This window comes from Ambystoma mexicanum, chromosome 4p (assembly GCF_040938575.1).
Source record: "Ambystoma mexicanum isolate Mex_15411 chromosome 4p, UKY_AmexF1_1, whole genome shotgun sequence".
NCBI classification, from domain to species: Eukaryota; Metazoa; Chordata; class Amphibia; order Caudata; family Ambystomatidae; genus Ambystoma; species Ambystoma mexicanum.
Window position 1 is genome coordinate 1,066,605,998 of NC_090927.1, and position 23,663 is coordinate 1,066,629,660.

The 23,663-nt window shown below is 43.5% G+C and overlaps 1 protein-coding gene across 1 annotated transcript in view; it reads right to left on the reverse strand.

Moving 5' to 3' along the window:
• RWDD1 (RWD domain containing 1) overlaps window positions 1-23,663 on the reverse strand; it is a 279,324-nt gene that overhangs the window by 171,883 nt on the left and 83,778 nt on the right. Inside the window, exons 3-4 of the mRNA XM_069606657.1 lie at window positions 9,268-9,398; window positions 8,321-8,464 (exon numbers count right to left, since the gene is read on the reverse strand). Of these exons, the coding sequence (XP_069462758.1) occupies window positions 8,321-8,464; window positions 9,268-9,398 (275 nt within the window). The remainder of the gene's footprint in view (window positions 1-8,320; window positions 8,465-9,267; window positions 9,399-23,663) is intronic.

Genomic DNA, 23,663 nt, shown 5'->3' on the forward strand with positions numbered 1-23,663 from the left:
AGCTGTAGGCCTTGAGGTAGTGAGCAGGTGACTAAATGGATTGATTGTTATTTTAGGTGTAAATGTCACTTATTATACTTTCCATATTTATACGATTGCATAGCTTTTTAAATAATGACCATTTTGCTAAACATCAGTCCTTGGTTTTAGAACCCTCATAGAAAAATGATTTATGGGCACAGATAACTATGCTATATTATGCATTGAAATGAGCATAATGTTCTCGTATTCTGTCTACTTACATGCCAATTTTTAATATTAGCATTTCTAAATCAAATAATACTTTCCCTTTACAACTCCGTGACTATGCACTGAATATGAAGGAACAAAATTCAGCATCCATGTCTTGCCTGGAGTCATCAACCGATTCAAGTGTGAATCAGATAGTCTTACTTAGCTATTCTGTTCCAGACTTGTTTTATGCATGGATTTTGAGATAATCTGATCATATTTACGTATTGTGTCATTCGTTTACACGTTTCATTCGTGGTTTGCTATTGATATGTACCTTGGTGGTCGTCCCAAAGTGTGTGTTGAATTTCCAATATTTTCATCCATACTAATGCAAGTACTGTGCTTCAGGGAGTTGCTGGAGCGTCCTCTACAATTACATCATCCCTTGTAGTCGATCCAGAGCCAGAGGTATGCGTATGACCATACCTTCTAATGAAAGAAAGTCGGTCTAATTTGATTTGTAATACAAATGACTTATTTTAAATGGATACTCTTTTCTAGGGATGTATACAAGATCCTTATATAGAACAGGAGGCACGTGGATCCTTGTCGGTGCACCAGCTTGCTGTTGGTGACTTTAGAGTAAAGAAGGTTTCAATGAAAAGAAAAAAAGATAAGGTAATTTATAAACAGTTTCTATTTTTAGCAAGTGTGTTATGCTGAGGCCTTCATAATATGCTTTTTTTAAAATGTAAATTGTCTGATACTTTATGTTGGATTTACATTGAACATCCTTTTTTCCAATCTGTCCTCTAGTTGCCCGATGGTGTACGGACTATGCAGACACAGACAGCGACACAAATGAGAGATGCTGCTTGCCAAACTGTTTTCACCATGGAGGAACTATTAATTGAGGCATGGCGTGTTCAGACTTCTCGAGATGCCTTTGCCCAATGGCCAGAAAATGAATTTAATGTGACCGGAGAATTCAGCAAAGTGTTTTTGGACCATTGCTACAATGCGACTGCTCCATCAGATGAAGATGAAACGGAGTGTATTGAAGATACTTTTGAATTAGTCGCAGACCACTTGAGACAATCGACACCCGCCAAAACATTGCCACCCAAAAAGCAGTCGACATTGATGTTTTCTCATATTCAAGGTCAAGCAACAGATGTTGAAATGACAGAGACTGAAGCATCAACACAATTGACCGAGAAACTAGACAAATATCTCAACTATAGTATGCCCAGTTTGGCTGATATGTCCACAACAGTTCAGTCCGAAACAACATTAACGCAGGATGACAGTCTAATAAAGGAGGCCAAATACATAGTATTCGACAGCAGCTTGATGGAGATTATAAAGATGCTGAAATGTGTGCATTCAGTGAGAGGGGAAGTATGTGGGAATCCCTTGGTGAATGTGACTCGTCTAACACAAGGCAGTAACCTCAAAATACATGCCACCTGTGAAATGTTACATAAATCATTTTCATGGTCCGCTCAACCGATGCTGGGGAAACTGACAGCTGGCAATCTACTGTGTGCAGCAGCTTTACTTTTCAGTGGCTCTAGTTTCAGGAAGTTGTCCAGTTTCTATCAGTTTGTGGGACTCCATTTCATTTCTAAAGCACAGTACTACAAATATCAACGTGATTATCTATTCCCTGCCATTAGTGAAGCTTGGAAAATTGAACAATTGTCTATTCACAGTACATTCTCCGACAAACGGTTCAGGCTAGCCGGCAATGAACACAGCCCGGATTTTCTGTTAAGTACTGCACATACCACTTTCAAGACATGGAAAGTAAAAAAAAAAATCGAGTTCGGTGGTCGTGCAGGTGTCCGAATGTAAATCCTCAGTGGCCATGGAGAATCTTGGTTTTATAAAATCACTGGAAGATCTACAATCGAGGGGAATGCAAAGCGACCTCATAGCCACGAACAGACATGTTTTAATAGTCAAGACAATGAGAGAGCAGTTTCCAAATATTAAACATAAATTTGATGTATGGCAAGTTGCCAAACCAATTGATAAATCTCAGCTGCAGGGAAAAAAAAGTTTGTAAAGTATTTCACAGTGGTCCCAGTCTTTCAGCAACCATCTTTGGTGGAGCTCCAAAACATGTGATGGGTCTGTGGAAATTCTACTGGAAAAATGGCGGTCACTAATGCACCACTGTTCCAACGTTCACTCTTGGACAGAAAACCACCATTTCCACCAATGTGAACGTGGCCCTATGTCCCCGGAGCAGGCACGGAAGAAGAAGTGGTTGATTCCATCTTCACCTCCACACAAAGCCCTTGAGAAAATTTTGTTTGATAAAACTATCAAGAGATCTGAAGGGACTCACAGAATTCTGTTACACAGAAGATTTGGAGGTGTTCCACAATATGTGCCTAAAGTACAGGCCAAAGAGATTGCATTTCGGCATCGGAGGAATGAAATATAGGACATTACTAGCGGTATTAGCGCATAACGAGAATGTAGGCAGTGAACAATCTAGGACTGCAGGAAACTTAGGGATGCTTTGCTACACTATGGCCTTTACGAAAAGAAGCAAAAAATGGGTGGTCAAGCCAGTATATGAGGAAATGGAATTTGATTTTGTGAAATACCTTATTAATGTCCTGGAGATGCATACTCATGGAATTGCGTGCAATTTTGTTCAGAGCACACATACATTGCCACAAAACATTGCCAACATGCCCTGTCCACCCAAAGCAGAGCTTGTTGAACAGTTCAAATCCCGGTACAAATGATTACCATCTGTTTTTATTTTTACCAACAATGTTTTTATTAAGTGTTCAAATTAAGTATGCAATTTCTCTTTTGAAATTTATCCTCCGTCCTTTTTTTTTCAAATAGTAAAATTTTTATGATTGCCATACAATGCAAAACTGTGCTTTCACAGTTTCGTCGAGCTACTGTGGGACCTTCATTGATCGTGGTAGGGACAGATGGATAACGGTGTGTAAGAATCTTTGGGTTTTGGTAGTTGCCTTACCATACTGTTACCCAAGCCACTGAATAACTGCTCGTCACACAAAAGGGATGAGACCTAGGCTACATAAGATACTGGGCACGCAAGAAGTACTGACTGTGAAAACATGCCATGGGGTAGGAGGCTGTGACATAAGCAGAGGTGGGGCTATTGCTAGACACACTTCGACTCCGTTTTTGTGTTTCCTAGACTACAATTTTGGAGTAGGGCGCATTCTGTCATTGCCAAGTTTCCCCTACCCCTCAGCAGCGCCACAAACAGCGAGCAGTGACAGCCCCCAAATTTTTCCTCCTGTGCCCGTGCTTCACAATTCCAGTTCTCATGGATGCATTGACAAGAGATGTTGCAATCTAAGAATGTTTGTTCATTGTGAGTGAAGGTCACCAGCTTTGAATTTTTGCTTGCGAGCTGAGGAAGCCCACGCGTCGCACACACAGTATAAGGTTCTATTGTTTTTTGACCTTGAGAGACAGGGACCATTCCAAAAGGGATTAAATTGAAGGAGGGGTGTAATAACCTAAGATATGATAAGTTTGTCCATTCCAAAACTGGACTTAGGTACATGTAAGTTCAGTTTATGAAAAATCGTTGATACGAACGGAGCCTGCGTTACAGTCTGCATTAGGCCAAGAGAATGGAAATGCTGAATATAATGTAAGTTTCACTTTAGACGATTTTATACCATAACTAGTCCAAATATCATTAGCTGACCATTATTGCTGGGTTACATTGTACTCGTTCGTCCTGTGTGGCATATTGCAATGAAACGCAAGTACAACCTTTGTGTGCTGGTCTTTCTACCGGGCACATGGGCAGTCCAGCATCGACACGCATGTAGACAACCACTCAGTTCCCCCTGCTTCAACGCTAATAAATCAGTACATTGTGCACCTCGGATTGTTGCCTCAGCTACCGCATTACGTTTAGAGCTGAACATACTCCATTGCACTATACTTGGAAGCAAATAGTGAAGTACTTTCCACGTTGTGTTCGCTCTGTTCACATTGTTTCACATCTGTGCTAATAAGTAAAATGATTCATTGTAAAAGATCGGCTGAGACACATTTCGATTTTTATGTTTTGCAAACAGGTACATCCTGTCATTCTGCAATTGTCATCTATTCCAGACCCCAACCGATGGTTTCTTCAACCGCCAGCTGCAGCCACATATCAATCACTGGATTTATTTGACTCTTTTTTGGGACGATCGCCCAGCGATTAGGACCAACATAACCTTTACTGTGATCTACTGCCAAGTTGATGCACAAGCCTTGCAATTCACTGTGCGAACAAAGTGCTTCTTTTACCCAAAACGAACATCCTGTGTACCCAAAAGGAACAGCGCGTGACTCACGATAAACATTTTCGGATTGAGAGCAAAGAAAAAAAGTTCCATTTTGATTGAATATGTCAATCGCTGAATGTTCTCGAAGCATTTACTGTGAAATAAATGTACTTTACCAATTGTACAGTCTTGCTGTTTCCTTTTAAAGTACAGTTTCACATTCCGTATTGTGACGTGCTGTGTTGTGAGACGATTAGTGTTGTTTTCCGGATCCTGCGATAAGTCGCGTAGGTGACGGCTGGGCGCGTTTGGCTACGTTGCCCAGTAACGTCAGGGAGAAAGGCAGAGAATATCAATGATTTGGTGATGTCAGGTTCAGGGGCGGGGGATATGATTTAGTGCCGCAAAGGCAGTCCACCCTGGGCAATGCGGCAACTGATAACATTATCACGAGAAGGCCGCGTCTTGCTGCCCGATTTCGCTTGTGTACAAAAGACGAAAACGACGGTAAGGTGCATAGGAAATGTTTATACGATCGATCAACGTATGGTTAAAAACAAATGGCCGAACCATAGGGACAATAATATTTCTGACCACACCATTCCTTTAATTCATGCACTTTTGACTAAACTGGGAACGTTTGGTTTGTACACTTTCAGGTTTCACTCCCACGCCCCTCAGCTCCCCCCTCCACCCCCACCAATGGTAAGGGTCGTGGGTCTACAGTTTTACAAGATGTAGTCGGCAGGGGGGAAAGAAAAAGCCATCTCACCTGAAGAGGCTATAAGTGAATCTCCCGAGTTACCTTGAATGCCTCTGACATGCTCTTACAATATTTTCTAATCCCTAAAGTTCCAAGGCTCTGTAACATCTTATCTTCCACAGAGAAGGAGTCTGACCAATGAAACATTAATTCATTTGAGCTACTGTGATTGTGGAGAGTTGGGCAGCGTTGTAGCCAGTCTGTCCAATTCTGAGCCAGGCAGGCTTTCCTTAGGCACACCACGGCGTGGCCGTTGGGAGTGCTGTGCACAGCCATGCAGTAGAAATGGTTGCTGCCCGAGGTGTGTCCCGGTGATTGAAAGGACGGGAGCACACAGAGAAAAGCAAGCCTGTTCCTAAAATGAAACTGTGCTTCAGGCCTACAATTAACTCACATTTAACAATAAAATAAACAGAATTCATCAGTAAAAACAGCATGGTAAATTCATAGCATCCATGGATAAAACCATGTTTGAGTGTAGCCGTGCCTCTACTAATGTGGATGGTTTCCTAGTCAACTGCACAGCTGTGTGAATGCCGTAAATGGAGTTATTCACCAAAAAGAAATTGTGGCGTTCACTCAAAGGTGGCTGAGCACCTCAAAACTTGAGAGCAGCACGAGTAGGAAGTCTACAGCCGAGGACCACTGTATAGTGGACAAAATGGTGGATTAACTGCAAGCAAGCAGCTTGCATAGTGGAGTAACTCCAAGCAACGTAAATAACATCCTGCCACAAGGATGAAAGAACTGGTGCAGGGCGCTTGTTGCACATCCAGGGGAAGGCCCCCTTACAAGGCATCCTTACCATGCTCACATATATAATTCCAATTTTTTCAAAATGCTGGTATCTATGCTACAGCAAGGTGAGCCCATATGTCTGAAGGAAAATGTTATGGATGTTCCAGTATCTCCTTTGAGGAGCTTAGGAACTTGGATAAAAGGCAACGTTTAACTCCATTTTGCGCTTCACAATTAAATGTTCCCGATAGGACTACATACAATAAAACTATTGGCCAGCATATCAACTGATAAGTATAATGCATTTTTCCAGGGACTAGCAATGGTTACAGGACTCGTGCATTCACACATTCTGGATCTGCACGACTATGCACAGGACACCAAAAACCTGCTGAGAATACCAGCCACAAGCAAAACCGATGAGTGAATCTCAAACAAACATTCTCAGCTAAAGATTAAAGGATTAGCAACAGATAAAGCCGAATCATACTAAAACAGAAATTATGGTATTTGGATCAAACCAACATATGTGCACACCAGACTTCTAGCCTGCACACTTGGTCTCTACCCCCTGCAAGTAATGCATTGGAGAAACTGAGGTTCATCCTTGATATCAAACTGAGTAACTCCTCAGATAAATAGAATTGAACATTGCAGTGTGGTGAATTGGGTCCCACACTTCGCTCCAAAGAATCCACCACCCCTTTACCTGGCAACTAGCACTCACAGGGGTTCCCTGTGCTGACAAAAAGCCAAGAACGGGTAAAGGGAGGAAGCCAAAGTGGAAACGAAGCTGGTTTGCTGCAGGGCCGGAGAGGGCAGAGACACTCTGCAGCTTGAGAGGAAAGGTCCTAGCCTCTCCCTTTGGTGGCATTAACACAAGACCCAACTCTCAGCGAGCCAATCTTCCTGGGTTCAAAATCTCCAGTGGGGAACTTGAAAAGACATAGGTCTAAATTACTGAAATAAAATCCCTAAAGGGTTGGATACAGTAACAATAATAATAATAATAATAATGGCATTTTAAAAAAGAGAATAAAAGTAAACCCCTAATAAAAGACTAACTGAACTAGAGTTTTGAAAAGGACCAATGAGAAAAGCACTACCTGGAGGTTTAAATTGGAAACACCCTCCTGGCCAATCGTGCAGGGCTATTTCCCAACCAATCAGAACCTAGCCATAGGAGGGATCTCTGGCTATGACAGTTTTCTCAGGGAGAGGAAGGGGTTGGAGGAGGGGGGTAGCTGGAGCACCCCCTCCAACTGGAGGAGCCATGCTGAAAGAGGGAGAGATGGGATGATCCAGGGAAGCATGAGTGGAAGCTGAAGGGGCGAGTCATGGTTGAGTATCACATAAGCCTTTCATCCCATCCTCGGAGGGCCACCAAAGAGGGTCCGTCATCCCAGTGTGGGGTGCACGAGAGAAGTCAGAATCCAAGAGGAGGTGGTAAAAGAGAGACAATAACCCAAAAAAGGAAGGTTTACTGAAGCACCCCCAAAAAAGAGGGTGCACCAAAGCACTCAGGAAAAGGATAACACTAATGCACCCCTGAAAGAGGGGGTACCCTGAGGCACCCCAGGAGGGGGCATCAAAGCATCGAGATAAAGTGGAGTTACACCGGAGCACCCGAAGAAAGAGGGGGTATCCAGAGGCACACCAAGAAAGAGGGGGTAACCCAAAGCAACCCAAGAAAGAGTATCCCGAGCACCTCTGAATAAAAAGAGAACCCTATTTTTGCCAAGCTAAAGACTAGTGAGGGGAAATTCTTGCTGGATCAACATCTTGAAGAACCAACACATGGAAGAACAAATTACTTTGGCATCGTCAGAATATGCAGATGGAGCCGGTTTAGACCTTCCTACATTGCTTTAACTGGACACAAAAGGTAGATTGGTAGCTGCTAGGATGAATCTTAATCTATAGAAGCGCTATAGTCTCTTCACTGGATGCCTATCGCTCACAGGATCTTATTCAAATGACTCTGGGAAATACACAAAGCTATTTATAGAAAAATACCCAATTAAAATAATGCAATTAACACTTGCTGAACCTTGCACCTGCCAAATGCCAATAACCATATTTCGCAAGGTAGAGATTTAGGCACAAAAGTGTTGGGGAAGAGGCGTAGAAGTGCAACTACCACTCTCTAGATACTAGATATATTCCCAAACTGTGTTGCTTCAGAAGCAAACCAAACTGAAGACCACATGGTTCGTGCATTCCATTTAACCATTCAACCTTACCCTTACACCTATATTTAATACTTAGGGTTATGATGCCAGCATTGGGCAAAACATTGTGCTCTATAAGTAAACACACCAGAAAACATTTCAAAATCAAGCAATGGTGTTACCTTCTCTGCTTCTTCTGCTTCCTTTTCCTTCTTTACTTTTTCTTCCTCTCTCCGAGTTTTTATCAAATCAACTATTTCGTTGAGTTTTTCTTGAATTGCAGACACTAAAGTGAAGATCATTACCATTCCAAGATTTTCTGCTACCTGCAGGAATCAAATGCAGAAGTTTCACCATTAGTGACAGCGCTTCTTTAAACCAGACCTAAGCAGTGGAAAGGTATTAATGGAAACGGTCTGTAGACATCAAGTGGCTTCAGAATTCAAAAGGTTATTCATCTTGGGAAAGGGTCTTACAAAACATTGTACCTACAAAATAGAATTTTTTCAGATCCGCCAGAGCGCCTCGGGACCACTCAGGAGGTGACTGTGTGTGGTACAAATACCTTTAACATTAACATAATTCTTGTCGCTAACAGCTATCAAGGTGTGTTAGATCCCTACTTGGATCCACACAAATCATTGGAAGCATGCTGTAACCCGACAAAGTGACTTAAATGGGCCAAAGATGTCAGTTCATGGTGACATCGTGCAATTTCATCTTCTAACAATCAAACACCTTTTCATGAGTCCATCTGTTAGTTTTGTGCTTATTCTACTCCATCTATTCTTTTCTTCTTACATTCTCCCTTTTCTTTTCTCCAACAGACCCGTCCAGTTTATCCCATCAGGAGTGTGGGGGTGGGGACACGATACACCAATGTCCGGACAAGCCTCAGAGCTGTAAGGACACAGTACAATTGTAACAAACTCCACTAGAACCCCAGAAGAAGCAGTGTCTGAGGAAAATCCCCAGAGTTGCAGCCATGCTATTCCTGTGGTGGTTGTCTATGAAATAAAGGAGGCCTTCATCGGGTACATAAAAGTCACTAGCAGGCATACTTTGGTATGGTTTACGAAAGCTCTAAATATGATCAGTGATTGGCTCATAGGTTCTGCTGTGATTTTACCTGTTGGTCTAAACATGATATTATATCAGTAGCATCCACATCTTCAATATTTTCCTGAGAATCAATTTCATACAGTGGTGCTTCATCTGGATATTTGTCTACGTATGTAAACTTAAAGGTAACTTGTACAGCTGCAAAGAAAAAAAGAATATTGAGACAACTTAAAAACAGAAAATCTACTTTCACTGTCTGATATACAAAACTACTATGCATGTGTTCAAGATTGTCAGCAATGTCAATTAACAATTGAAAAGAGAAAATTATCATGTTTAAATATTTCTTTTAACAGACACCCTTAGTTGTTTATCATCATATAGCTTCGACTTTTCGTCATTTGCCAGATACACAGAAGTCATCAGCATTTACGATTAAAACAATACAACATAAGAATGGTACAGAGCATGGCAATTAATGTAATCACGCAAAATATAAAAACAATAGTAACCTTGTCCTTCCCAATGTGACAAGACAATAATGCTTTATGATGTTCTAATCTGCCCAAAATATGCATAGCTTCATTTACGTGAAAGAAATTACATGAGTGGGCTCATAAAACTGAAATATTGCAACACAGAGGACAATATAATTCTACAGGTTTCTTAAATGGTCCCATAAAATCGCACAAAAGAGCAATACACAAAATGTGTTTCATGGATATGTTAGCAGCATTGGTAAAAGAGAAAGAAAAAAGACAATCTTTACGGGTATTCTCAAAATTAGACTTTATTGTGCAGTATGTCCTGGGCACTACATCCCTGTTAATAAATCTAGCTGGGAGGCAGTATCAGCACCTTTTCTACAACTCCCTGTTATATGAAATATTCAAAGGTGGCAATTCAACTGGGTGCAAAAACAGGGACCTTACATTAGGGGATGTACCAGATGCACCATTACGGTAGCAAAGTGAATTAATTCACCATTTCCCAGGCCTTCAACTTCCTAGATCGTGCCCCATACCCGATGAATGTAGTTGGCCACAAAGTATACATGTTCATGCAATTAGAACGACTAAATAGCAATAGTGCCTCACTCATGCATCGTATGCCGTGTAAATTACAGATTGTCTCCAAATAATGGCCACACTATAACCCTGGCAGAAGAACCAAAAAAAGTGGCTTAGAGACTCCTTGGCTGAGCCACACCCAGGGCCTGATTTGCTTCCAGTTGTATACCACTTGCTTGTACAATATGCCAGATTCAATAAGCCTAGTCGAAACTTCACGTACAGGCTGCATGCAAGGGGAGGGTTTACCACATCTAGGTATTGTTCGAAACCCAGAGATGGTTTGCTAACCAAGTATAGATCTTCCATTGCCAACCCACTACATGCATTGACTAGTTCCACTTCGACTGATCGCTGAAGCTCTCTTTACCATTTCTATGGTACCTTTCATGATACCCAAAGGGTTATCACCCAAGTTCAATTTCATCTAACATTTCTTGACATGGATTCTAAAATGTGTATGACTGCCTCACAATATATTTTGAGTTCCAGTAAAGGGTTGACCTAAGGGCAACATCACCATTAATCAGCCTAAGGCCCAGCTCTAGATAAATGGTGTAACCCGGGCATGCAGATGGCATACCAAGCAGACATTTGTAGAAGCATCTTTCCGCAAACACCAGTTTGCTGCTAGCTGCGTGTACCCAAGTCTCTGCACCGTACAACGGTGTAGATTTTGCCTGGGCAGCATAGATAGTAAGGGCTAGCGTAATGCCCCCCAGCCTCTCAGCTATGACCAAGAAAAAACCTCCAAATTGCTCCTCCATATTTTTCTAACGTGGAACTAGATTTAATGAACTGGGATGTCCAATGGCCTTGATCATTGAGTCCAACGCCTAAATAATCATAACATTGATCCTGCTCTATGGGAGGTTCCATTAATATACAATTGCATTTCAGTAAACTGTTTAAATGTATGCCGAAAGATTAAGGCTTTTGTTTTTCCAGTGTTTACCCCAGAATGGAGCTCTGTAAATGATTTCAACAAAAGCTTCCAAAGTGATCTCCAAGCACCTTGCCGATATTGATAGGATGGTGGCATCATCCGCAAAGAGCAGCATTGGAATGGCTTCTGTCCCAAGCTTCAGTTGGTCTAGGCATTTCATTCTAATGTGTTGTGTGACTTTGTCTATATAAATTAGGACCAACAGAGGGGAGAGGATGCATCCCTGCCTCACCCCTCTGGTCACCATAAAAGAGTGTCAATTCACCTCCAAAACCATATCGCACTGATGCTTTATTATTCGAGTAGAGTTATAGTTAGAGTTAAGACTCTTGGTGCTGGCCTTAGGCCGAATGGGAGGACATTAAATTGAAAATGTGACTTCCCCTACTACAAATCTGTGGAAATGTCTGTGTGCAGGGTGGATGGGAATATGGAAGTAGGCGTCTTCCAAGTCCGGGGTAGCTAGGAAGTCGTGGAGGACATTTTGCAATGTCGTCATCTTTAATTTGATGCGCTTGATGAATTTGTTTAGCACCCTTAAATCCAATATTGGTCTCCACTGGCCATTCTTTTTTTTTTCTGACTAGGAAAATCTGGGAGTAGAAGCCTCTTTCCCTTTGTTTCCCTAGAAATGGCTGTAAGGCAGCTTTCTAGAGCAGCTTGCAGATTTCTATTGCCATATGTTTCACTAGGTGTACCTTGCATGGAGTGGGCGAAAGGGTGGTGTACCTTGCATGGAGTGGGCAAAAGGGCGGGGGGTTGATATAGAAATTCGATAGTGTGACCCTCGCGATCACTTACAACACCCACTTGTCCGATATAATCTTCGCCAGTGATGGTAATGGCGGCTTATTCTTCATCTCACCCGGGTGTGCTGTGGGTGGAGATGGTATGAGTGGTCAGTTCTGTTTGGATTGTGTTTTGGCCTTGTTATAGCCACGTCTTCCCATTGGATTGAACCTGGCTGTCGACTGGCATCTGTTATCTTGGAAGGTATTGCCCTGTGTTTTTTGACAGGCAAATGTGACAAGTTTTGAAGTATTGTTCAAATCTGGACCCACATCTTTGCCTAGTAAAATTGAAAAGAAAACCTCTCTCCAGTCTTCTTCACGCAAAAGCGCCCTGCAAAAGGAACTTTATTTTTATTTTTTATTTTATTGTACATTTGCATGGCACCTATACACACATGTTTCCAGGCGCCACAAGACAAGAAGGGGTCGAGGGTGCAGCAGGGACAACAGAATCATGAGCATAACCGTTATATTGGACTGTTGACAATCGTACTGTGCAAGTGCTTGAGAAGGTTGGTAAGTGCAGGGGTGAGGGGGTAGTGGGAGAAGTGCAGGAGTGGGGTGCCCCTAGGGAAGGGGGCAGGGAAGTGCTGGGGGAGGGAGGTAAAAGGCAAGTGCCAGAGGAACAAGGAGTGCTGTAGGAAGGGAACACCAGGTTGGGCTGGTCTGGGAAAGGGAGTACGAGGGCAAGTGCTGGGAAAAGGATGCAGGGACTGGTGGGGGTTGGTCTGGCCCCTGTATGGCTCAAGGGACCAGTCCCCCATCGAAGCAGTAGAGGGGGAGTTAGCAGGAGAGGGGGGAGAGGGAAGGAAGAGGAAAAAAGGAAAGGCTTGAAATGTTTCTGAAATTTTAGAAGGTCCGGCTCAAGTCGGATGCGGGAAGGAAGGCCATTCCAGAGGGAAGAGCCAGCCGAGGAGAGGGATCTACCTCCCACACTCTGCTTGGAGAAGCATTTGAACTGCAAAGAGTTGGAACTAGCGGAATGAAGGACTCTAGATGGGAGGTATTTAGGGAGGGAATGCTGGATGTACAGATGTTACTAGGCCCAAGACAGCCTTGTGGATGATGCAAAGTGTCTTGAATGTGATCCATGCGGTCACCAGGAGCCAATAGAGAGAGTTTAGGGCAGAAGAGATGCAGTCCCTGGGCTTGATGCCAAGAATACGTCTTGCAGACAATTCTAGATTAGATTAGTTGGAGAAAGGAGAAAGAGGCAGATTGAGGAAGAGGCTGTTGCAGTAGTCAGGCTAGAGGGAACAGGGCTCTGGAGAGATTGAGCTTCTGGGGGAGGGTGAGGAGCAGTATAATGCCCCCAAGAAGGTGGAGGTTAAAGTTGGACTTCTTGGCAAGGTCTGTGATGTGTGGAGAGAAGAGTCAAAGATGATCCCAAGGTGTTTTGCCTCACAGATGGGTGAGGGGATGGGACCCAATGAGTCAGGCCAGAGAGGAGGGTGGGGGGAACAAGGAGCAGGCGTCCCAATGAGTAGAATCTCAGTTTTACTGGCATTAAGGCAAGGATCATTGGCAGAGCACTAGGCCTGAATAGCAGTAAGGCAGAATGAGGGAGGACGACGAGGTAGAGGATGGCAGCTTAAAGGAGAGCCGAGTGTCGTCTGCATAACACTGGAAATTGGGTGAGAAACTGGAGATCAGGTAGGCCAGAGGGGCCCAATATATATATATGTTGAAGAGCCATGGCAATAGAATGGAGCCCTGGGGGACTACAGGTAGGAAGTCTGGTAGAGGAGAGAAAATAACACGCTTGCACTTGGGAGGGTCTGTTTGAAAGGAAGGAGGTGAGCTAACCTCAACAGAAAGGGCTTTGAGCAAGAGGACACCACAAACCATCTTGTGCACCCCCTCCTTAAAAAGCCTTCAGCGGATCCTACGTGTCTGGAAAACTATCGCCTGATCTCCATCACTCATTTCCTGGGCAAACTCTTGGAAAAGCTGGCCATCTCACAGCTTACTCTCCACACTGAATCTGTTGGTTGTCTCTCTGACCATCAGTCTGGCTTCAGAGCAGCCACAGGCACGGAAACTGCTCTGCTGAACAGCTGTGAAGACCTGTTCACCACCAATATCGACTCAAGCCTTCCTTCTGTCCTCATCCTTCTTGACTTTTCCTCCGTTTTTGACATGGTCATCGATGCCATCCTTATCTATCGACTCCGTGAGAACCTGGACATCACAGATCAGGCCCTGGAGTGGCTGTCCTTCCTCCTGGATCAACCCTCCCAGGTCCAACTTTGGTCCTTTCTCTCAACCACCTCTCTCTCTCTCTCTCCACATGTGGGGTCTCCCAGGCTCTAACCTCTCACCCTGGCACTTCAATGTGTACCTGGCCCCTTTGGCCCACCTTAAGTCTACCTTCTCCTCTAACTTTCAGTATTATGCGGATGACACTCCGCTCTCTTTCAGGCTCCCCTCAGCCTCCTCTCCTCTCTTGCTGATTCCTGTCTATCGCGATGCAGGATTGCTGCACCTCCAACATTCTCTGCCTTAATGCCAGTAAGACCGAGAACCTTCTCATCGGGACCCCTGCTGCTGCTTTCCCTCTCACTCTGGCCGCTTTCCTTGGGCACTCTTCCTTCACATTCCTGTGAGGCAAAAAACCTAGGTGTCCTCTTCGACTCCACTCTCTCCTCACATTACAGACCTTGACAAGAAGGCCCACTACCAGGTGCACCTCCTCAGCGGTATTCTTCCTTTTCTAACTTTCCCCCAGTAGCTCACTGTCTCCAAAGCCCTGGTTCTCTCCAGCCTGGACTACTACAACAGCCTCTTTCACATTCTGCTTTCCTCTACTCTACTCTACGCCCTTTGCAACTAATCCAGAAAATGACTGCAAGACTTGTCCTTGGCCTCAAGCTCAGAGACATCTTTCCAGCCTGAAATCTCTCCACTGGCTCCCGGGGACTGACAGGATCAAGTTCAGGACCCTCTGCATCGTCCACAAGGGTTTCTGTGGCTGGGCCCCGCACTACATCCAACTCGTTCTTCCAAAACATCTTCCTTCTCCAGCCATTCGCTCAGCCACCTCCAACTATCTGAGGATCAGACGCTTCTCCAGGCAGAGAGTGGGGGTTGGATCTCTCTCCTCTGCAGGTGCCTCCGTCTGGAATGGCCCTTCCTGCCCCTCCCAAACTTGAGCCAGACCACCAGAAGTTTCGGAAGTAGCTCAAGACCTTCCTTTTTTTGCCTCTGATTTCTCTCCTTCTCTCCCCTGCTAAGCTATCCGTCTGCTGCACTGACTGTTGGCCTGGCTACCCTCACAGAGTCACTGTTAACGGGCTCCTCCATGGCCAGTCTCCTCTGGACGGTCTACGGACCTACCATGCACTTTAAGAGGGTGTATCTGTAACCCTACAGTCTCCTGCCTCCTTGCACTTACCCAGAGCCGTGCTGCCCTTGTTTGCACTTACTCAGAGCAATGCTGCCGATTGCACTCCCCTTTCCCTAGCACTTTCCGCCCTTCTCCCTCCCCCCGCACTTGCACGATCTGAATGACAATGCCAAGTAAGATTTTTGTTTTGTCCTCCGTCTATCTTCCCTCCCTTGTCGCTCCTAGAAACACTTGTGTACAGGTGCGTTATAATGGATTTATCAATTCTCTGGGCCCAAAGCTCAGGCTCTCTGTAAAAGAGCTATTCCGCCAATAGATTTTCTCTTTTGCAAGGGCATCTACTTCCACCTGCGATTGGACCCAATCTCTCTCGCCCTTGAAAAAGATTAAATTTGGTTTTGCAGGACCACTTCAAGATCTGGCAATTCATGTGCATCAATGAAATTAGAGACCTCGGTTTCTGCAGCCATCTCCTCTCTCTCACTCACAGGTGTAGGCAAGACTTGAATCCCTGTACAAAGAAACTCAGCCTTTACCCTCTTCTGGGCATTTTAGGTCACCGCCTTTTAATGGGCACAACCTGATTCTGTGTTTGTAGTTCCTGGGACTCACTACCAAGCAAGACCTTTTCTGGGCCATTACTCTCATTCATAGAGGGGAGTCTTGTCTGCTGGGTGGTATTCTGCACTTTCTTCAGATGAAAGGGTGATTGCGGATGGTGTCCACAGTGCAGGATGCTATTGTGTCCTGTGGGATAAGGACAACACAGACTCACTAGACAACAAAGCATGGAGCCACACACGGAAACAGATTGATTGAGGACCATTGGTTTTTCACCAAAGTTCTTTGTACCGTCATGTCAGCTCCTTCACACAACAGCCTTTTTTAAAACCTTGACAAAACACTGGTTTCAATAAAGTAATCGCTTTCCTGACTTGGTGGCGTGCTACACCTGCCTTTCTTGGCCCTTATTTCTAGGGCCCTTAAACAGAATGCCAACTGGTCAGGGCAGGATAGCCTGAGCTTTTTTTATTTCTACTAATACAATTATACAGGTAATAGCATTTATGAAAGTGGGCTCTACCAATCAAACACCACTTTTTATTGCTCCATGCAAAAAGTTCACCCATGTCTCTTTGCTGCAATGGTCTACTGACATCCGCATCAGCTTTCCTGAAGTGGCAGTAACGGCAGGTTCAAAGGTTACTTGTGCATTCTTGAAAAAACTGGTGGAAACCAAAGTTCTAACGGGCAGCAGCGTCTTTTTAACTGTGTGCACCATTGGTTCAAAAATCATAATTGGGATCCCACAGGATCCTGGAGGCAGTTGGTAACAACTACACCAGTTCTACTTTAAAACATGGTGGCTACTGGGGTGGCTACTGGGTATGATAGTTTATTTATATAGCGCCTATACACAAAGTGTTTCAAAGTGCTTCAAGGCAAGGGAGGGAACAAGGGAAAATACAATGACATTCTTACAGTCCATGAACAGTAAGGAAGTGAAATTAACTATCGTACTCGGCCTGAAGACATTTCAAATAGTGCAAGACCTAAGACCTAGATAAGGAAGGGAGGGGGAGAGTGGGAAGAAAACGGAAACAGACAGGCTACTACCGTACTAGGCCTGATTACATTTCTGGTAGAGCCAGAGAAAAACAAAAAGGTGAGGGAGAGGGGTGCAGAAAGGGAGGGGAAGAAACAAAACAAGCGACTATCGTACTAGGCCTGATGACATTTCAGATTGTACTGAGAGGGGGGGGGCAACAAGCAAGGAGAGGAGATCGACGAGGTTGCTAAGGGAGGAGGGGAGGAGATAGGAAAAGGGAGAAATTGAGAGGAGAGACCAGAGAGTAAGCAGTCAAAAAGAGTGGAGAAGCAAGAGGGGAGCGCGAATACAATTGCAGAAGTCAGTAACACATAATGTTGCAAGCCAGGATCCAAGATGAAGATGGGAACAGCATGATTCAGGGCCACCATGAGTACAAGATGCAAAGGAAGTCCAGCATGAGAGTTGAGAAAGGGTGACGCACCGTGAATCAATGAAGTCCATAAAGTTAAATCCTGCATTGGCTACAAGACGGGGATGGTGAAACCAGAATGTATCAGGACAGACTCCTGGAGGGGGTCAGGGGGAGCCCTTCCACCCACAAGCAGTTGATGTCATTTTATTGTCGGCTTGGTGAACAGTGACTCATCCTTAACAAGGTCTTTTGTGTATAAAGAGCTCTGGGCTAGTTGCACCCCTAACCACTATGTGGGTCCCACCCAGAAAGCGTTTTCCTTGATCCCCATGAGAAGGCTTGTGTAAGCCAGGCGTTCCTTGATCTGGCTCACTGACATTGTCATCGCCACTAGGTTAGGATGGGACAATTTAGCACATCTCCCCCACAGATTAGCTGCAAGGAGAGGGCCGCTAGGCAACTTGCAAATAAAAAAAGTTGTTAAACCTTCCTATGCAACAGGAGCTGGGTTACCCTTTCCAACAGACTACATGTAGCAGTGTGTAATTTTCGGCACCCCTTTTTTAAACAAACAAAATTAAATCTTAAATCACTAACCACTGATCAAACTTCCTTCTTGCTTTCCTACTCTGGAGGGATTCCCCCTCTGAGGGATCTAATGCACCATCCCTGGACTGGATCATGAAGGGAGCCTTAGGAGAGAGGAACTGACTGAACAGAACACTGCTACCCATCGTGTGCCACTCACCCAGAAAGAGGTCAGCAATGACCACAGGACATAAAAATACCCTTGCTCCCTGACCCGAACACCTCCCTACTCTAAGCAAATATCCAAAACCTATATAAATACAAACATTTATATCCATTTCTAAAATGTATGAAAGGGTGCTGTAGGCTTGTCAGGAAGATTGGGCAAAGGGGAATAAAATTACATCCAACCTCCAACGTGTTTTTGGGCAGGAGGCAAGATACGGTAGAACAGGATCGTTTAAATAGTTTCTTTCATTTTTAAATCTGTGAAAATGAAGAAAGAACTACTTTATTATTTTTGTATATATTGTATAACAGCTATTGACAGAGCTACAATGTGGCAGAACTTTCATACAGTTTACAGAGTGCACTTCAGTCGCTTTATACAGAGTCAACTGTCAAGTAGGGTATGGTACTAGCGGTGAACATATCAATTCCTTCCCTGTGAATAAGGGAGTGCGCCAAGGCTGTGTATTGGCCGGTTTCTATTTTTAATTTACATTAACGAGTTAGCAAATCAAATAAAGAACTCTGATCACGATGATCCCATAACTGGCGTGAAAAGAACTGGGATACTCTTGGCGAGTAGAGCAACATCATCTGCTTAAACACCCTTTTGCATTGAGAAACAGTTTATAATCCTAGAGCAGTACAGTAATGAGTTCAAACTAGCAATTTATAAAAACAAGATTGTGGCAATGCTTTGTCAACACTGGGGTATTCAGATCTCTGGGAATGGCGAACGGAACAAACAATTGAATTAAAGCCACTGTAAACTGAGACGAGTGGGCTTTGCCCTTTCTCTCACAAGTAAGATTGGGGGGAAAACTCTACTACCCGTGCTGGAAGCGTATAAAGCGGTGGCCCGCTCAGCAACCTTATATGTTTATGAATTATGGGGTCACTCGGTGGTAGATCGTTTGGGCCTAGTAGAATGGAAATGTACACCAGGTATTGGTGCTCCCCCAGTCAGCCCCCACCATACCTATGTATGAAGCGTAATAGGTTACATGTTAATTTGCAGAAAGAAATTACTTCAAAGTAAATAATCTCAAAGGCATTACTTCGGAATTTGACCACTTTTTTTAAATTTGGGGAGTTCCCCCACATAAGCACTTTCCTACCACCTCACCCCCAAAACCCTCTTTACCCCTTAACCCACAACTAAATATACATCATTTGAAGTAATTTGAAGTTATGCCCAGCCCTCCAGATAAGGTGCGCATGGGGCCTTTTTACACACAGAAATCTTGTCAACACAGCCCTTTTAATTCTTCCTTGCGTACCAATTACACAGGCCATTTATGGCAGCACCCCCATAAATCATGTAATCATGTAGCTCACTGGGAACAGCCTGGCTCGCAGAAGCTTGCAAATCCACTTTTTACTTTAGTAATTGACAAAGTTCCTTGAAAGAAGCAACTGGGATGAGTCCGGGTCAGTTTCATTTTTTTAACACTCTCCTCTGTTAATGATTCTATCAAGATAATACTCTGAGGAATGTAAAAGGGAATGTGCGTTTTGCCCACTTAAATGCCTGCATTTTGTAGGTTACAGTGTTAAAGCATCTTGAATCATGAACACGCTTTTCACTTTGCTTTACGACACAGGTAGTATTGTGTAAAATGAAAATGTCTTAAACAAGGGCTGCATTTCTGCTTCATTGGCTTTAATAGAGGCAGCACAGTTGCAGCAGCATGGGCATTTCATACTTTGTTTTCTTTTCATCACAGAAGCACACCAATTGCAAGCTAGGCATGTGGTCTGACCAACCTCCACAATCGGGTATAATGGATACAGGTGGAAGCAGTGCTGTATTTTCAGTGGCACAGATTGTACCTGTACTTCTACCTCTCAACAGGACTGCTATATAGTCAGGCAAAGTAGCCTAATTTATCAACGGAGCTGCTATACCGTACCCATGGCACAATGCCAAATATTTACAGCGGGGCTGATTGCATCATGCCCACATTGCTTAGCAGGACTGCCATCTTTCGGGACAGTACCTGCATTTCTTAACAGAGCTGCTGTTAAGAAAGCACAAACATGTGTTGCCATTTTCTGCAGCGAGCTAAAGTACAGAGCAAGAACAGCGTCTGAGCTCTTCCCACCAACCTCTGACAGTGTGAGAAGATGGCATTGCTGTCATATACTTAAATCCCGTCTACTCGGTCTTGCGCGTTTCAAAACCTCTGCTTCGCCCATGTCCGATTACTGAGTCCCACTGCCAAAAGTCTAGCACATTTCAAAGCTTCATTATGAAATCTCCCGACTAATGTAGAATAGTCCAAACAGGCCTTGAGCTTTTGACAAGCCATTTAGGTCAGGCAAGCCTCAGATGGAACTGCCAGTGCCCTAACCCTACATGCCTTTTAGTGTCAACAGTCTGTTGGAAAAGGCAGCCCAGTGGGTCAATAACCCTGCTGCAGAGATTATTGTGTAACCTGTTAGTTCAAATCCTGTTAATGGGTGAGTTAATGAGGCTGCAGCAGAGATATGAATTTAAGACGCAGGTAACATTCAATTGTAACACAGTTGACTTAACGTTTGACTTCTCAAAAAGGACTACTAAATGTTCAGTGATTCAGAACACACACATTTCATCTAGGATACTCTACTAGTAATGGCTCATAACACACAACTCACCAGGGCTGCTATACTGTGATGGCTCAGAATACAGATCTCATTGAGGCCGCTATACCTGTAATGGCTCAGAACACACATCTTATATGGGCTCTTGTACTTGTAATGGCATACAGTATTGGTAAGGCATCTGCATTCAAGCAAGTGCTGCATCTGGTCAAAGTCTAACTCTATAATTCCCAGCCTTATGGTCAAAAAAAGGTTTGCACACATCTAAAAAGCAGCACCCAATGGTAAAGCTGCACTAGATTCTTAAATAGAAAAAACATTTTCATCTTTTAGATATTAATTGGTGCTATGTTAAAAGACAAACAGAAAAACAGGAGAGGAAGAGCACCTCTGAACCCAATCAAAACAGAAGAACAAAGGTGTGGCATGGACAGGGGACGAAGGGACAGAGAACATACTAGACAATCCAAAACAGAAATTTGAGCAACAGGAAGAGAGAGCAATGAGCTACATGATAGGGCAACAAAGAAAGTGAGAAGGGAATCAGAGTTAATAATGGGACAAACGCAGAATAGGACTGAGGGCTAGAAGCAGAGCAAGAGACACATTTGAGACAGTAAAATAAAAACACAGATCAACATCAGGTGGGGAGAGATGGAAATAGAAAAGCAAGACTAGAGAAGGGCAGGCCAATAACATAAGAGACAGTGCAAGAAAGATAATCAAAAGGAGTAGCAACAACCAAGAAAATGATAAAAACACATAGCCAGAGTAATGACACAAGAGAGGAAGGGTAGTTATATCAACCAATACAGTGATATATAGGAGGGGAAAAAAGTAACGAAAGAATGCAGAGATGGGAGAGGCAGTGACAGAAGCAGACCTCAAACTGTGGCATTGCAACACTTAAGGGTGAGATGTGGAGCTTCAGAAAGTGAGACAGGGGAAACAAAGTAGCAAAGGGAAGGAGAGATGGAACAAAAACATGGAGTGGCTGTCAAGCAGGTAGTGCCAGGCAGCAACAGCAGGTCTGAGAGGCAGAGAAGTGATGCTGGTAGAGTGAGGGACTTGATTTATGAACCACCCGATGTAACTAGGTGGCATCTGTAGTAACTCTTAACAGAGTTTGTGCCCAAGCATCATGAGGATGAAGCTGGGTAGTATGCATCTATAAAGTTCTTGTGTGGGGAACATTTTTTCCACAGGTGCATTACATGATTTAGAACCACTTTGAAATACAGCTGTTTTGTCACTTATGTTTTCAAACAAGGTTTTAATTTTAAGCACAAATTGGATAGTTGTCAGACACTTTTTATCCTCTTGCGAAGAAAGGAAAATCATTTTTACTCGCTTGAAATTGGATTTGCTCTCCAATTAAAAAATCTGGAGCACTGGTTATGCCTTCAAAATAAATTACTTCAAAGTAATATTATGCGTTTCAAAAATGGGATACCAGCTATCTGCGCGATCAAATATGAAATTCTCTTGAAACCTTTGCTGTTTTGGGTGCGTAACAATGTAAATTCTGAGCTGCTGCTCCACAGAAGGGTCTTAAGGTCCATTGCTAACAATTTCCAGGGAAGCAATTGAAAATGGCTCAAATAGGTGAAAAAATGCTGATAGATCTCAGTATGTGCAGTTTCTGAAGATCGTCCGCTAGCGTGAAAAGTGGTTCCAAAATATTGGGCCTGCTCCCATTTTATCAATTATAGGACTTTAGGCCCCAATCCAGACTATTTAAATCTAAAACAAAGTTGGGGTACTGAACAGTACTTTATACGGTTAGAGAAAATTGTTGACAGGATGCTGATCACCATTGTTCCACTTCGACATTCTTCCCTTGGCCGTCTGTCGAAATGGGCTCGGGATGGTTCTCCCTTCTGTCCACTCTGCAGTTATGCATTTTATATTTTTTGGTCCCCTCTACTATAAGCAAAGGAGCAAATGGATTAAGCAACTACCCAACAAATATGGGATCAGACACCTGGATAAAGCGCTGTTTTTCCTTAAGGCATAATTCCAAATTGTAGTTGCTTTACTGATTTATTTTCCAGACAGTCTTAAAATGAAGGAGGGAACTCTGCGGTACGTCAGTATGAGGAGACAAACCTGTTTTGGTCATTATTGCAGATGTTTTAGTAAAATCATAAGTAAAAAGGTCTCTTTGTCCCTAATCTTTGGATTTCCCCTCCTAACAAAACTAACCAGGGTGCTTGTCTGTTGTGATGTCCAAAACAGTCTGTCCTCCGTCCAACACTAAGCTGCACCGACCCTACCACTAAGACCAGTTCTACAGATGAGGAGACTGCATTTTAACTCCCTAAACATTGTCAAATACTCCCCAAAAAACCAAAATGGAGAGTAAAAATACTTGGAACAAAAAATAACACACAGAGGCGCCTCCCTCTGCTCTTTCAAGCACACAACTCCATAGATATATTTGGACCAGTAGTACATGTAGCGCAACAAGAGAAAACTTGGTGCTCATGTTCACTCCTAGACTCTTGCCGGTAACTGTTGCCAGCTTTAAAGTGGCTTGCGTAAGAGCAGAAGCAAGTAGAAGTCATTTGTTGTTGTGGAAGTTGTTCTACATAATGGAAATGTATCACACACACTTCTAACATCTACAATAGTGCTTGCGTATAAAGAAACGCTTTCCTTTTTCCACTGTTGAATGTTTACCCATTGTCGGAGTGGTTGTGTCTCTCTAATTAAAGGGAACAGGTTTTCAAAAATCTCAGCACTGTTGAAATCCGACTTTCACAACTTGTTACAAGAGCGTACAACGATTAAGAAAAGTTGTGGGTGAACAATTATGCTTTACCGACCGAAGTAGAAGTATCTCTGGGTTTATTTAAAGAATACAGATCAAACCTAAAGATTCATACGAATTTCTTCTTTTGAGGACTGAATCTTGTAACATAAAAACAAATAGTCTTTTGAAGCTGAAGTTGTTGTATTATAATTTGTTCTAAGAAAAACAAGCAATACCTAAGCCAAGAGG